General features: G+C 42.0%; 1 protein-coding gene across 1 annotated transcript in view; it reads right to left on the minus strand.

Annotated features, from left to right (window-relative positions):
* Nucleotides 1-510: 510 nt before the first annotated feature.
* Nucleotides 511-16,172, minus strand: part of KCNK9 (potassium two pore domain channel subfamily K member 9) — a 103,775-nt gene continuing 88,113 nt past the window's right edge. Inside the window, exon 2 of the mRNA XM_063299704.1 lies at nucleotides 511-1,423. Coding sequence (XP_063155774.1) covers nucleotides 585-1,423 — 839 coding nt within the window. The 3' untranslated portion in view covers nucleotides 511-584. The remainder of the gene's footprint in view (nucleotides 1,424-16,172) is intronic.

The raw sequence follows: 16,172 nt of genomic DNA on the forward strand, positions 1-16,172 counted from the left end.
AATTGCAGCTCTTCCCTACCCCCTCCATTTTTTTTTATTTTTCATTTTCGTTTTTGTTTTTCTTTTGGATCCAAGAAAGCAGGCCAAAACACAATTTCTTCAGAGGAAGAATATATAGGAAATCAAACTGATACCTGATGCTTTGATGTATACTTTTGTTAGCCACATGGCATTAGTAGTGGAATTGTCCGTGTGCACCCGTACCCACACACTCAACACTCACATACACACCAGAGTTCACACACATAACGACCTGCTTGTGAAGGAGAAGAAAGAGTTTGTTAGGTCAAAAGTGCCAAAGGGCACAAAAAAGCTCACAGGTGCGTAACTTTGGAATTTAGATACCCACTTCCCATCACCTCAAATCTCGGATAGCTGAGGGAGGGTAAATGTAAGGCATATTTTTGCTGGAAAAAAGTCTGTCCATGCTTCGTGCTCCAGAGCTGAGTTTCAGGGGACAGGTGTCCTTCCCTTGGTTTCTCTTTCCTGGATTTAACTCTGACTCACACGAGGAACTGTTTTTTTTTAAAAAAAAAACCTTAGGAAAAAAAGCACCCCCCACCCACCCTGCAAAGAAAATGCCTTCAAATGGATTTCCGCCGTCTCATCAGCCTGTGGTTTTCTGTAAAGCTGTGCAATCCAGGAGAGATGGAACTGGCAGGGGATGGGAACAGACTGTTTTTTAGTGTGCTTGGTGAGATCTCCTCAATCTTGTAGGAGATGGAGTGAAAGTACTGAAGGTTCAGCTTGGAGCTGAAGGAATTTTGGTGGGAAACGACCCGGCTAGTGTATTCATGGGACCTGTAACACATGCAGGAACAATCGGACTGAAGATCGGTGACCTCAGCCTTGTACCGCGGACGGCCATGCTGAGAATCCTCTTGAATGTGGACCACCATGCTGCTCCGGTTTCCTGCCAGAGACGCCCGCTCCTCAGCATCCCGTCTCTCTTCCTCAATGTTCATGAACAACCTGAGAACAACCAGATTGAGAAATGCCCCAATGACAGTTAATCCCACCAGGATGTACATAAAGCTAAAGGCCACGTAGAGCGGCTTCTTCTGAAGGGCTCCTTTCGTTTGAAGGGCCACGTAGTCCCCAAACCCAATTGTAGTCAATGTGATAAAACAGTAGTAGAAGGCCTGGAAAAAGGTCCACTCCTCACAATGAGAAAAGGCAGCTGCTCCAATGCAGAGGGTGCCAATGCAGGAGAAGAAGCCGACAGCCACCATGTTCTCCATGGAGACCTCTGTGCTTCTCATCCGGCAACACTTTTTCATCCGTTGCAAGAGGTACTTGACAAAGGTGTTCATGCGTTCACCAAGGCTCTGGAACATGACAAGGGTGAGTGGAATGCCCAGGGCGGCGTAGCACATGCAGAATGCCTTCCCGGCATTTGTTCCAGGGGCGGCATGCCCGTAACCTGGAGAAGCAAAAGGACGACATGGGTAAGTGATGGAGGAGAGAGGCAGTTTTGATTGCAACTAAGGGGTGGTCAGAAGGATGAAATGACCAGAGTCCTTAAGATATGAGGAAAGTTTACAACGTTTGGGACTGTTCGGGGCAGAGAAAGGCACAGCCTGGAGGAAAGAGAGAGGGAGATGGTCTGGTCCCTTGGCCATCAGGGTCATGTGCTAAAGCTGAATGGTGGGATTTAGAATCAGCCACCATTGTAACAACTCGCTCACACCTTTGGATAGCCACAGCAAGGTAAACGTCATGGAAGAGAAGGCTATCAAGGCTATTGGTTATGGTTTACCGGTCCAGAAGGACTTCTGGTATCAGAGTCAGAGGCTGGATTCACACTACACACTAAGCTCTAAACACACAGTTGTTGTGTTCACCTGATACAAGGCCAGGTTGTACGTGGCTCTGAAACCCATTTCTGCAGTCGTGAAAAACTTCTCTAAGCACCCATCCTAAACCTGTGGGCAAAACTTTGAGAAGTGATGAGGTGGTATTCCTCTGTATTCAGGTGTCTATTAACGATTTAAGCTTTAAACAAACCCTTAATAACAAACCCTTGAAAAGTGGGGGAAACATTGTAAATTATTTTGTGACTCATCTCCACTCCCTGGGAATCCATGGAAGGAGCAAGTGTCACGATGTGATTCATAACATAAGCACACAAAAGACACAAATTATGTCATCTGCATCCTTGGTGCAATGACATTGAAGCATAGGTGATGTCACTGAGGCTACTACTGGATATCGGATACGTGCGCTGTAGTCCTCAGAACTGGGGGGGGAAAATACACTCCAAAATGCAGCTTCCATCTTCGCCATGGAAAGTTGTCCAGCCTTGCGTTGATTGTTAGGGCCACCTATTCCAAGCGACACCTTTCTTAATAGAGCAAGATTCCTCATTACCTGGAAATTAACTTTTTACAAATCGTGAATTATCTCCATGCACAATCTCCTGGGGCTGGCTTCAACACCACCAAATCTGCCTGAATTAATTTCCTATACAGAGCATTTTTCTAGAGAATGGTTGGAACTCATGTGCTGCCTGAAATGGTTCCACATTAGAAAAATGCTTAATGTACAGTATGTATGTATGTATATATATATATATATATATATATATATATATATATATATATATATTTCATCCTGTAATCCAGAATTAGAGTCACGTGGCAAATACATTTAAATAATAATAATAATTCTTTTTTTAAAAAAATACAAGAACAGCAGTTGAAATGCAACCCCACCCAAAAAATATGACCACATCATTACAATTCCGATTGTAACATCCCTGTATGTAGGTTCAGAGCACACATTCTCCACAAAACTTCATCTTGCCATCTTTCTTGTGCAAATGAAGAGTGTGGGGAATTTAAATCAGAAATTCCCAATTTGGGAAATTCGAAGCAGCAGGCAGCTCCCAAAACCTAGAATACAGCCCCATGTGTCCTCCCAATGTGGTTATTAAATTATAATTATTAATGTGACACCAGGGAAAATTATTGAAAACCTGGATGAAGATTACCTATATTTAATGTGATTTTAATGTAATTTGCATGAAAATGAAATCATATTTGTTTTCCTCTTCTTCTCTCCAGTTTATGGAATGTGATCCTCTTTTGCAGCATTTGAAGACCAAGGGCAAACCACAGCTTGGGAGGGGGGAATCACTTTTTTTTTTTTTAAAGCTTTTTGAAAATTGGTATATACTCATCTGGAAATAAACTCACTGAAAAAAGTACACCCAGCACTTTTAAGGTCACCCTCTAAATTGCCCCAGAATCTCAGATAGTGGTGATGGTGGTGGTGGTGGTGGTGGTGGTGGTCATGCTCATGCTCATGGTCATGGTGGTGATCTGGCCCATGGAAGAAATGCGCTTTCAAACTTCTTATCTGGTTTTGGATCTTTGCTATAAATGTTAGTATCCAGGTCTAATTCAAACCTGCTTTCTGCCCTTATAGATTCAATCAGTTTGTCTATTAGAATAATTGCTGAAATTCTACAGAATTCAAGTGTGCTGTGGATATCAATTCAGCATTGTTATCAAACTTACTTTGTTTTCCAAACTCAGCCTGGAAGCCCAAGTAAGGAAGCATGTAAAAAATCAGTTTTGGGGGAGCCCTGTCTCTGTCTCTCATAACAGCCAGTGTGACGCAGTGGTTAAGGTGCCGGGTAGGAGCGGGAGACCCAGGTTCTAAACCTCCCTTAAGAATGGAAGCCAGCTAGATGATTTTGGGCCAGTCCCTCACTCTCAGCCCAAGAGTCCATGAGACGTGGTGATGAAGATCCCAGACTCAGGTTCCAGTTCTCCCTCGGTTATGGAAACTCCCTGGAGGGACTTGGGCCAGTCACTCTCTCTCAGCTCTTGACTGGGACATTGAAGAATATATAGCTAACAACCCACATTAAACTAGCATGGTAGATTATGGTCTATAAACTTCTGTGAAGAGGCCTTCAATGTTCAGTGGATTGATTTGGGCTGATAACAATTTTATTTATATAAACTACTTTTTATTTCCATAGTGAATATTGTGAATATTCTCTAGGATGTGGAATTTGGCTATCAAAGATGGCTGCCTGGAGATTTCCATTAGTTTCTGAGATAAAACCAGCTTACAGTATCAGTAGAATCAGCCTTCCCAAAGTCTGTTGCTTTCTAGTTGCTTTTATACAACTCCCAAAATTTCCAAGCAATGTGGGCTTAAAAACTAGTTTGGGGCAGAGTGGTGTATGTACACCAAAGCTGGTGGCAGCTTTAGATGGCAGATAATAACAAAAGAATACAGTAATTGCCCCCAAACTTAAAATGTACAGAGGTTCTAGTATAATGCAAGGAAATAGGTGCCACAGATGAGATAAAACACTGTGTTTCATTGGGGAAATCATGAGGGGAGGGGAGGGGAGGCAGGAAGATCTGATCAAAACATACCAGGAATCATGTCAGGATGCTTATACCTTACATTCCTTCACTCCATTAGACCATGAAGGCCTAAAGCTATGAGCTAAGGTCTGCAAAATGGATGATGGCAGTCTTATCTTAGCTTGACCCATCATCTTTACATTTGGCAGCCCATCATGGCCCAAGAGTTGGACGCATTCCATTTCACCCCAACTCATAGCTCTGTTGCCCAATAGTGACCCAGAAATCCCATGCCACATTACCATTTCTCTTCCCTCAGTATGCTGTATCTCTCTATATGAGACTTGTGCAGTATGTATCCGTGTGAGATGGTGAGAGAAAGAGGCTATGTGTACAAGAGAATTTTGGGTTGATTTTCTGTTTGTTTCATTTTGTTTGATTGGTTAGCTCGCATACTTTTTCATTTTATTTTAGCCTGGTAATCAAAGGAGAACTGAAGAGGATCACCACAGATAGGTTTCTGCATGTTAAAACTGAACAGCTTCACAATTTCAATCATTAAAATAATAATATTACAATGTCATTAGTTCCATTTAATTTCCTTCTCCTCACTGTTACTATCTTATTCATTTGGCTCTTCCTTCTTTTGCAGTCCAGCTCTCTCCTCCTGACATGCTGTTCAAAAGCTGGGAAGACCCTCCGCCCAATGAATATCTCAAAGGCTGGGAAGACCCTTGGACCAAGCAACATCAGCCCAATGAAAATTGGGCACCCCTGTGCTCTTGAATTTCAGTGTAGTGAGATAAAGTCTTTTCCGTGTCATCTTGCTTGTGAGTTTCCAGAAGGTAGTAGAAGATGCTGGATTAGAAATAGCTCTGATCTGATCCAGTACAGCTATTCTTCTCTTCTCCCATCAAGAGGTATCATTTCCATCATCAAAACCAAGGGAAGCAAACTCCAGAATGCTAGAGATGCTTCTCATTCTGGTCCAATTTCACACTTTCTTTTGAGACAGCCTGGTTTTGGTAGTATATCCCAATTGTTTTCTTCTTCTCCTGTTCTCCACTGTGGATGGGCTGCAGTTCAATGGGAAAGCACCAGCATGGCATAAGCATGGCCCTGGCTCCAATCAACAGCATCTCTAGGCAGAGCCTGGGAAGCTACTCTGAGATCCCACTAGCTATCTTCATTTGTTGCAGCAAAACAGTCTTGTGGCACCCTATAAAAAAAACTGGGCAATAATAAATGCATTACAGTGTGAGGTGCCGCAAGACACTTTGTTGTTTCTGTCAGTTGTTAGGCAACATTGAGCCAGACAGACTTATGTTCTGACCTGGCAGAAAGCAAATCAATTCAGGCATTTCAACTCTTTCAACAGCAACTTTTTTTGTTACAAAGAAGCTTGGCAAAAGCAGATCTCTGGTGCACCCTTAAAGATATCCACCAAGTGTCTCCCATTGCCTCCCACTGGATTTAGCTGTCTAAACTTGTGCTGTTAAAAGTCTGCAAGAAGTATCTGATAATATGTTACAGCCAAAACAGAATTTTTTTGTGCTACCTGAAATATGCTACCTATTTAATGAATTTAACTTAATTTGAACTATGAAAAACAGGCAAAGTCAAAAGCAGCATAGAAGGGGCAGAACTTTCACAGTGATGTCAATAGAAGAAAATACCTGTAGCTCAGGGCTGAACTGTAGAGTTTTTGGTTCTCTCTGAGCTTGGCTGTTTGCTTATAGACATTTCATTACCCAACTATGTAACATCATCAGTGCACAGTGATATATATGACAGAGATTAGCCTCTAAGCATCAGCATACTTCCAACAGCTTCCTTGGTGCCCACCAGGTTCCCTGTCTAATCTGACTTTATAAAGATTCTTTTAATAAAATGATTGAACAGGAAGTTGGCATGTTGCAAGGCAAAACACCCACCTCTAGAATGCCTTTGAACTCCACAAAAGTCTTAGAGCATCCTGAGGGGATGGTACATCTTCTGGTAAATGGGTGCTTCCTCTTGGCAGACCTTTTACAAGTAGGCAAAATTTCAAACACATCCCTGGTCCATAAATGTTGCCAAACCCTGCAATATGGAGTCAGGAATAAGCCTGGTTTTGAGACAACCCAAATCAGCAAGGCAAGAACAGAGATCAAGCCAACTTCCCCAACTTAGTGCCTTGTGGGTAAACCAAACGTCAACTCCAATACTTCCCAGATGGTCTGACTGTGTTGCCAGGAGATGATTGGTATGTAATCTAACAATCAACCAGCCATCCTCAAAATACATAATGGGGTCCTCTGAACCCAAGGTTTGCCACACTGATTTTCTAAAAGAAACAAATGAAGTAAAGGAGCTTATGTTCATGAGATATTGTTCTCCTGAATCCTGTGTTCTCATACATGCCAGAAAAATGAGTTTCTTTGCTCAAATCATCAGTTAGCAATTTCCAGATGCCAGTCAAGGCTTGGTTATGGTAATTCATTTTTTTTTTCCAGAGTTTATAGTCAAATATGACCTGCTTTGGTCAATACAATGCAAAAATCTTTTTGACTCAAACCAAAGGACTTCCTTGAAGAAGCTCTCCAGGAAGAAGCTTCTGGTAGGCATGCTAACTTTGACTGCCCAACCCCCAGTATTTTCTCTTTCTATCAAGTAGCTAAACTGATTTCCACCAAATCTTGTCTAAAAGTGAATTTCAGGACAAAACAAATGCTGTTTGGAATACAAAATTTTATTTTTAAATTTCCTATTATTTTTTATTGATTATGTGCCATCAAGTTGTTGTCAACTCTTAGCGAGCAGAGATAGATTTTCTCCATGATCCTATTATTTACAGGCTGCTTTTCTACAAGGGTGTACTTGAAGCAATGTACAATTAATGACAGTCAAATACATCAAGCATTGTTTTCAGTTTGCACTGAACAGCGAATAAGATTGGATAATCACCGAGTTCCAATTTTTGAAATTCTATGACTCAGAAACAAAAATTAATTGTAAAACTAACTACCAAAGTGGAGACGGTACAAGATGCCAGTCCCTGGCTGGCCTTGACTCTGCTGAGAAGTAAGCAAGATCAGATCTGATTAGTGGTTTGGAAATTCTAGGGCTGCAGTCTATCAGTGAGATGTGACAAAAGCATCCCAGAAGAAGACAGTAACAACAATTTCTTTATTGCTACCAAGAAAACTGTGCCGTTGTCTCCAGCCAGTCATTCAGGATCAAAGTGAACTCAAGAACATCTTTATCTTTACGACTATAAGGCACCACCAGTTACAAATTCTGAACGTCTGTTTAAAGAAACACATAGATAGCTTGCTTAAAAATGCCCGAGGTGAGAACAATCATTCCACCTGTTATTTCTGAGAAGACTACAAAGTGCATGATATGACCAAACACAAGTATATTTTGAATCTATAAACTAAGCAAGAATTGAGCCAATTAGAACTACAAAGGGAGTCAACTTTCTTTGATGCTAGGCAGTGGACTTTACCAACAGACGAGGATAAAACTCTGAACTTCAAAGGAACATCCCTCCCTCATCATCCTGGATATAAGCAACAGAATCCCATGGCTTTTCTCTCATAAAGTCTATCGTACCATTTGTTTGGCTCTTTATTCAGAAGGGCAGAAGGTTGCTCTAAGACCAGCATTACTCAGAAGAAGGATGGCTGCCTCATCATGAAAAGTTATCCCCACCCCATCCTGCCACAGAGAGGTCTGTAAGTAAATCCCATTGACATACAGTAGTTCAGTGCCTGTCAGGAAATCGAAGAGATGACAGCAAAGAGGCAAGGTTGAAAGGGTCACCCAGAGAGAGGGAGACAATGGTCACAACATCCACACTTCCTCCCAGAGTCAGTCAATGGAGCAGCATAGAAGCCTAGTATAATGAATCAGTTGATCCATCAATCAATTCAGCATGGGCCACCACCAAAAAGGGTGCTGAGTTTCTAGCAGTGAGTTGTGGCTTGCAGAAGTCAGTTAGTACCTCATTTCCATTACTAGTTGTTTCAGGTTTGATTTTCTTGTACTTTTAAGTCAGCCTTTCTCAACCTTTTGACCCTGGAGGAACCCTTAAAATATTTTTTAGGCCTTGGGGAACCCCTGCACATGCAGGCTCAAAGATAGGCCAGAAGTTACAAAATTATTATATTTGTTTCATGTGTAGGCCTGTATAGATGCACTAACAATGTTATTAAACTAAAAATAAAGCGTGAAACTTATTTCTTTAATGTGAAGTTGCCCAAATTTGAAATATTTGTTTAAGTAAATCCTAATCTCCCAGGGAACCCCTAGTGACTGCTCATGGAACCCTGGGGTTACACGGAACACTGGCTGAGAAACCCTGTTTTAAGTAATGCATTTATGTTTCATCAATCTGAGATGTAAATGAAATAAAATAATTAAAGACAAGCAATACATTCACTCTGGAACTTAGCAGTGCTTCCCTTTGGGAATCCATGGAATTCCATTCACAGAATGAGAAAGTTTGAAGTGGCATGATGTCATCTGCTCTGATATAATCATGCATATTTGTCTATCAAACGCCTTCATCTACATGTTAGCATGTGTGGCCAAGCCATCTCTGAGAAAGACATAAGTCGAACTGCTGTGATTAAGAACATTGTTAAGAATACACTCCAAGGCACATTTACCCAAGGAGCAAATTGCACTGAGCACAGTGTGCCTTATTTCCAAATAAATATGTGAAAGATTGGATTACAGCCAAAGCTATAGGTCAGGATTATGTATTCAATATCTTTTGTCTTATCTAAGTCTGCCCTGATACAACACAGCAACTATAAAATGAATTCACGTGAGTCTGAATATTGGGAAGGAATATTATGCTAGATTTATACGAAATGGCAGACAAGATTTGAATGGAGTTGACAGGTTAGTATGGCAACATTTAGCCAAGAATGCTGATCTTGAAAAAGTAAGTAATAGGGCTTGGTTATACTCGAATGACAGGCCACTGGGAATCTCTGAGCTGTAGACCAGACTGTGAAGTCAACACCTCAGAAGAATTAATGACTTCCATGTTATTGCCAAGAAAACTACATGAGCTGGTGGGTGTGTTTTTCCACCACCATGTCTCCTCAAAGTCACCAAGGATTGAGCTCAACTCAACACAGCCTTTATCTTTCAGTTTGTGGTCCAGCATGGTCAATTTACAGCCTGTGTCATATTGTGTAACCCTGTCCTATTGTGTAACAATTATGTTGTGCAAGCCAAAATATACTTTGCACAAGCACAGCACAGTTTGTGAACACAGAATTCACCCAAGTTGAGGTTTTAGTATGTTGTGCGAAGCAGCCATAATCTACAAACATGAACCTGTATCTTTAGCCTGTTCTAAATTCTTTTTCTTCAACTCCATGCGCAGGCCCACCCCCTTCCCATGAGAAAAGTGGGGGGTTGCTGGGCCACGTGCTCCCTCGGATCCATTTCACTGGGCCACATTTTTTGCACCACTTCTATAAACCTGTACAGAGGTACCTGCTGTTAAGCCAGAGAAGAAAACAGAATCTGAATTACATTATTAACCCCTGCTTTCCTTTTTCTCCTACATCCTTCCTTTCTAAACTCTATTCTATTCATATCAATAAGTAGAGGATATTCAACCCATTTTACAGATAAGAAAATAAAGGATGAAATCATGCCATGGATTTGCAGCTGGCCTATGTAACCAGACTGCAAGGGAAGGGGCTTGTTCGGGTTTTTCTTAATATGGTACAGAACACAAAGACTGTATTTGTTTTTCCCACACAAAAAACTGTTTTATTGTACAAACTTAAACTCTTATTCCTTACTTCTAAACCTAATGCTAAATCTGTGCTTGTTTCTATTTTCCTACCTTATTCTACTATCTTCCTATTACTATACAGGTAGTCCTTGACTTAACGACCATTCATTTAGCAGCCATTCAAAGTTACGATGGCACTGAACAAATTGACTTATGACCAGACCTCACACTTACAACCGTTGCAACATCCCCACGGTCACATGATCAAAATTCAGACACTTAGCAACTGGCATGTATTTACGAGAGTTGCAGCATCCTGGGATCACATGATCACCATTTGCGACCTTCCCAGCCAGCTTCCAACAAACAGTCAATGGAGGAAGTGGATTCGCTTAATACCATGTGATTTGTTTAACAACCACAGCAAAAAGGGTCATAAAATTGGGTGACTCACTTAACGACCATCTTGCTTAGCAACAGAAGTTCCAGTCCCGATTGTGGTTGTAAGCCAAGGACTACCTGTAAGTTCACAACTATTTCTATTCTTATTTAATTTATAAATTTCTGTCTCTGTGTTCCATTTCTATTTTCCTATTTCTATGTTTGTACCATTATGTTTTCTTATCTTAACTATTTCTTAGCTCTTTAAATCTTTCCTTTTCCCCCAGGTCTTCAGCTCCTGCAGCCAGTCTCAGTCCATTTGCATGTGAAAACCCCTTTCACCCCTCTACAGACTTCAAATCGCTTTTTCTCTCCCCACACCCCGCACTCACAGTCCTCTGTTTCTGGAGCTGGTTTGTGGCGCTTTGCCTCAGGGCCTTAAGTTTGCAGCCTCTGTTCTGGCTCTTTCCTTCCCCCGTCTCTCAGCTCTGCCTCTCAGCTGGTCTTGCAGCTCCAAGAATTGAAGTTTTTCTCTTGCAGTCCAAAGATGGCTGCTGAGGCCCTGGCCTTTGGGCTGGAGTTTCTCCGTCCACATCTCTGCTGCCTTCCCGGCTTGATTCCTTTCCTGACACCCCCACCCCTCCTGCTTGCTTTTGGATCCCTTTTATGAAACCAGCTTTCCAGTGAAGGAGAGGGTGTTTTAACCATCCTTCCTGGCAGCACCAGGAAGCAACTCTGGATCCCAGGAGGGAAAAAAATGCCTGCTCACTCTGGGTGGTGAGTTCACTCTTCCACAGGGCTTAAGTTAAATGCTCACCCCTCCATAAATATGGACATCCCAAACTAGCATTCCAGGAAGAATGCTGAGCTGCAGTCTCAGGAGACATTCCTTTACAGTTTGAAGTGGAAAGCCAAGCACGAAGTCCTCCACATCTGCCTCCTCTCTGCTCAGGTTGCTGGACAGGGGCCCCCAGAGTTCACATTGTGCCTGACCTGATGTCTCATACTAACACATTCAAGAGATATCCTCATGCACCCCTCTCTCCCCCTTCGCCCATCTCTCAACCTCCTAAGCATTATATCACAGGACGAGTCAATCCTTGAACAAGATTCAGTTTGAAAAGGCAGATGGACAGACAGATACAAATGAAAGAACAGCTCTTTAGGTCAGTCTGGAAACCCTATCCCATCTATCAGTAGTTCCAGAGCGTCCAAGCTGCAGGATATCTCGTTTTTAATGTCAGGTGATGCACCAAGGATGTCTTTATACCAGTAGAGGTTGATCAGGATTTCATTTAATCACGGAGCTGACAAATTGGAAGGGGCCACTGAGGCTGTTCAGGAAGGCAGTTTAAAGCATCCCTGACAGATTGTGGCCCAGCCTCTACTTCTAAGGAGTCCAGGAAGCATAGTGTGGATATGTGCTGCTTACCTCTTCGTATCTCCAACAACATGAAGGCAACAGGTAAGAACGACCTAAGGGTTTGATCCAGAAAAGGGTGCAAATATAGTTCTGTAGAGGTCCGCCAGAGGAGCAAAACATGGTAGTGTATGATGGGAAGGGTCTCCACCCTCCTGGCTGCCCCTGACATCCCCACCTTCCTCCTCCTGGGTGCAGGGTGCAACTTCTGGCTATGGGCTATGTAGTATTTCTGCTGCCATCACCCAAATTCCTAGAGGAAGGAGACATCTTGACCAAGCTCCTTCTCCAAGAGACATGGAGTTTTCACAGCCTGTGCAATTTACTCACCTGTAACCTCAGCATAATAATGGTGATGACCATATTAGTGATGGTGATAACAGCAATAATGATGAAAAATGAAAACAAACTCTACAGCATTACCTCCTCGCCCTAGTAGCTTTGAGGTCTGTGGCCAGAAAACAGCAGCCTGTTCTCCTTTTAAGGAGATTAAAAGAAAAGCATCAATCTTATGATTTAAAAATCAATTTCATTAAAAATAAGGGAAAGAATAACCTTCTTGTACCTTGCAATGCCAAACGCCCAATTAAAATAGGATGGAATAAGGCATTTAGCACTGATGAATACCCAAACAGTGTCTCAAATGTCAATATCTCATAGAACGCTACGGGGAGGCTGGGACACAGATCCAATGGGTGGTATCTGGGCCCAAATCACTTGAGATGGCACAAAACCTATAAGACTTGAGTTAGCACAGAAACAATAAATGTTGGGTACATAAATCAAAAGCAAAGTCCTTGAGATAATTAGCAGACACTTCTCAAATATAAATTCATAAAGGAATTGGAATTCATGAAAACAAAGGTATCTGAACACAAATCCTGGAACACAACGCTGGAGTTTACTTATGAGAAGAGGGTGGGTCCCCCCAGCTTGCTTCTAAACCAGATGGCCCTGGCTAATCCCTGATTCTCTGGATTGCTACTTTTGATCAAAGTTCTGGAGCACTTCCTCTTACTTCCTGTTAATTGAGATTTCTGAGTCACAATTTGGTGCCTCCTCTCCCCTCTGGCCCAGATGCACTTAGCTTTGTTCTTCTCACTGTCAGCTCAGAGGTCACATTGTCCATCCAAAGTCTCTGCCTCCTCCCATTCTAAAGCAGGCCATATTTCTGCTCCCTGAAATTTTTGGCTCTGAGTGACACCCTCCTTCACCTGTGGTCCCCAGAAATGTTCAGCTACCATGGTTATTCCTGATCAAGTGTTACTTAGTTCTCTGATTCTCATGCAACCTAGCTCACCAAGACCATGTGGCCTTTCTCAGTCTTCATCTTGCTCACATCTTTCATCTGTAGATTGTGTGAAATTCAAAGAACATGAGTCCTTTGTCATACTTCAATCACTTCCTCATTCAGATGAGATTTGTCACTGCCCACTGCCTCCATAGGGCATATGGGCCCATTAAGATGGTCCACCTGAGCATCTGTTGGTTCCCAATAGATCTCAGAATATGCTTAGAGGCAAAAATTTGATAGTCTGCTGGAATCAGAAGGCAGCCAGAACATTTGATCTACTTGTTCTTGAGTGGTCCCTGTCTGGTCAATCCCAGGGTTCTCTTTGGTTTACTGAAGACCTCCAGGAGAAGTTGTGGAAAAGAGATGCCTGGAGCTTCAGCAGAGAAAGGCAAAAGGCAAATCTGATCAAGCACAGCTAAGAGCTCCTATCTGAGGCCACACTGCGGCGGTACTTCTCTTGCTCTTATTGCATCAAGGGTTTTGCAATTCAGCAGCCTTGTTGAAAGGTGCCCAGCCCATTCCTTGTCAAGGAAAGACAGGCAGAGTTTTTGCCTGACCACTGTGACTTGTTAACACGACACTCTACTGATAGAATTATATCGTTATAATCATAACTCTTTACAGGCAGAACCTGGCTTGGTGCCTAAAGCAACATCTTGTAACATTATCTGGTGGTTTGTTTGTTTTTTTGTCTTTAGAGTCCAATGAAGTGGAGAAAGTGCTCTCTAATGTGTCCTCTGCCAATGTGGACTTGATCCATACCCCTCTTGTTTTCTCTGGGACTCTAGGGGAAATATGATGGCCGGATCCAGAAGATGATTAATATTTCCTTGAAGGAGGAGGTGCTCCCATTCTCTTTGAAGGAGCTGGTGGCACACCCCTTTCTTAAGAAGCCTCCCTTGGACCTATTTGTTTTTGGGTAATGGACCTGGTCTCTAAATTTCCATGTTTAGGGAAGGCTGTTGAGAAAGTAGTGTGGACCCAGCTACAGGGTTCCTTTCAAGAACCAGATAATCTGGATCTCTTTTGGTATGGATTCTGGACTGGTGTGGAATAGAAACCCTATTGGTTGTTCTGGATGATGACCTTCATTGGAACTGGATGGGGGATTATCTTTCTTAATCTAGTTGGACCTCTCAAGGCATCTGATGACATCAATCATGGTATCCTTCTGGGTCATCTATATTGTTGGAAGTTGGGAATACCATGCTCCAGAGATTCCATTCCTTTCTGAATGAACATTTGAGAAATCAGCCTTGTGGGTATTTGTGGATTCAATCTCCTGGGAGAAGTAATTCGTGAGCTTGGGGTGAAGTATCACCAATATGCTGATGCTACACAGCTTTTCATCTTCACCATACGGCAAGCTGGAGATACTGTGGAAGTCTTGACCCAGTGTTTGGAGGCTGTTGAGGTATGGCTGGGGTGAAATAGGCTGAACTTGACCTCTAGTAAGATGGAGTAGTTGTTTGCTCAGAAGGGCTGTCAGTTGCAGTAGTAATTCTAAATTGGGGGGGAGGGGTTTACCCCCAATAAACAAGCAGGTCTGCAACTTGGGAGCCATGTTGATCTCACAGATTTTGCTAGATAGGCATGCAGAGGCCATAAGCACTTGCACCCTTTGCCCATCTTCAGCTGGTACATTAGTTGTGGCCTTACCTAGAACAAGAGGCCCTGGCAATAGTAACTCACACTCTCATCACCACTCATTTTGATTACTGCAGTCCAATCTATTTAGGTCTGCCTTTGATGACCATTCAGAAGCTGCAACTGGTCCAAAATGCAGCAGCCCAATTATTGGCAAATAAAAATACAATAAAGACAAGTCTAGAAAGATGAACCTCTTCGACAAAAAGGTTTTGTCGGGAAAAAGCCTCTGCCTTTTTAGCTGTCACAGCCCTTTCTTCAAACAGCAGTCAGAAAGGGTTAAAGACCTCTGAGGTCAAACTGGATTGATAATTCATTTTGGAAATGGTATTCTGATCCCAAGCTATTTAGAGCAGCAAAGAAGAAAAAGAGGTTTCCATCTGGTATGGATAAAGAACAAGCCTTGTCAGGTTAATTTTATTTCATTTTTTCATCAAGGAACTTTGTTAATAGACTGTGGGAAGGCTGTAGACATAATAAAACTTGATTTTAGCAAAGAATTTGATAAAGTACCTCATAACATCTTGATTAGCAAGCTAATTAAATACAAGCCAAGTAGCATGTTTATTCGTAGATGCTTATTAAGTAAATGGATCCTCAGTTGGCATGAAAACCCTATTCAAATGGTTCCATATCAAACTAGAGTGAAGCATCAGAGTTTAGTCTTGGACTCTGTGTCTTTCAATATTTTCATTAATGATTTGGATGAAATGGAAGGAATGTTTATCATATGTGCAGTTGACACAAACCAGAGATAACTATTATTCTTGACATTAGAAACAAAATTCAAAATGATTTTGATATGTTAGAAAATTGGGCTGAAAATACCAGAACGACATGAAGTAGAGATGGACACAATTTTAAAAATCAATATAATAAATAATCCTGCTAAACTACTCTGTTGCCTCAGAGTACAGAACACATAATAATGGTTACAAGTTAAAGGAAGACAGATTTTGGCTGAATGTTAGGAAAACCTCCCCAATGAAATAGGAGCTTGATAGATGAACCTGTTAAATAGAAATGTGGGGGGTTCCCCTTTAGTGGTTCTGTTCAAGCAGAAGCTAGACTGTGACCTTTCAGGGATGGTTTAATTTGGATTCCTGCGATGGTGAAGGCGATGGTTGGACTCAGATTCTCGGGCAGTCTGTGGGCTATGTAAGATCTGAATCCTAAAAGAGACATAAAACATGGTGGCTGGCTTTCTACACATTTGGAAACACAGAGGCCAACATTTTCTACAGGTGGAAAATGTCCGCCGCTGTTCACACATGTGCAAATATGGTAGCTGAGTTTTTAGCTCATGTGCAAAAATTAGAGCTGGGTTTTTCCGCACCCACAAAATGGCAATCTAAA

The sequence above is a fragment of the Candoia aspera genome, chromosome 3 (assembly GCF_035149785.1).
Source record: "Candoia aspera isolate rCanAsp1 chromosome 3, rCanAsp1.hap2, whole genome shotgun sequence".
In the NCBI taxonomy this organism is placed as follows: Eukaryota; Metazoa; Chordata; class Lepidosauria; order Squamata; family Boidae; genus Candoia; species Candoia aspera.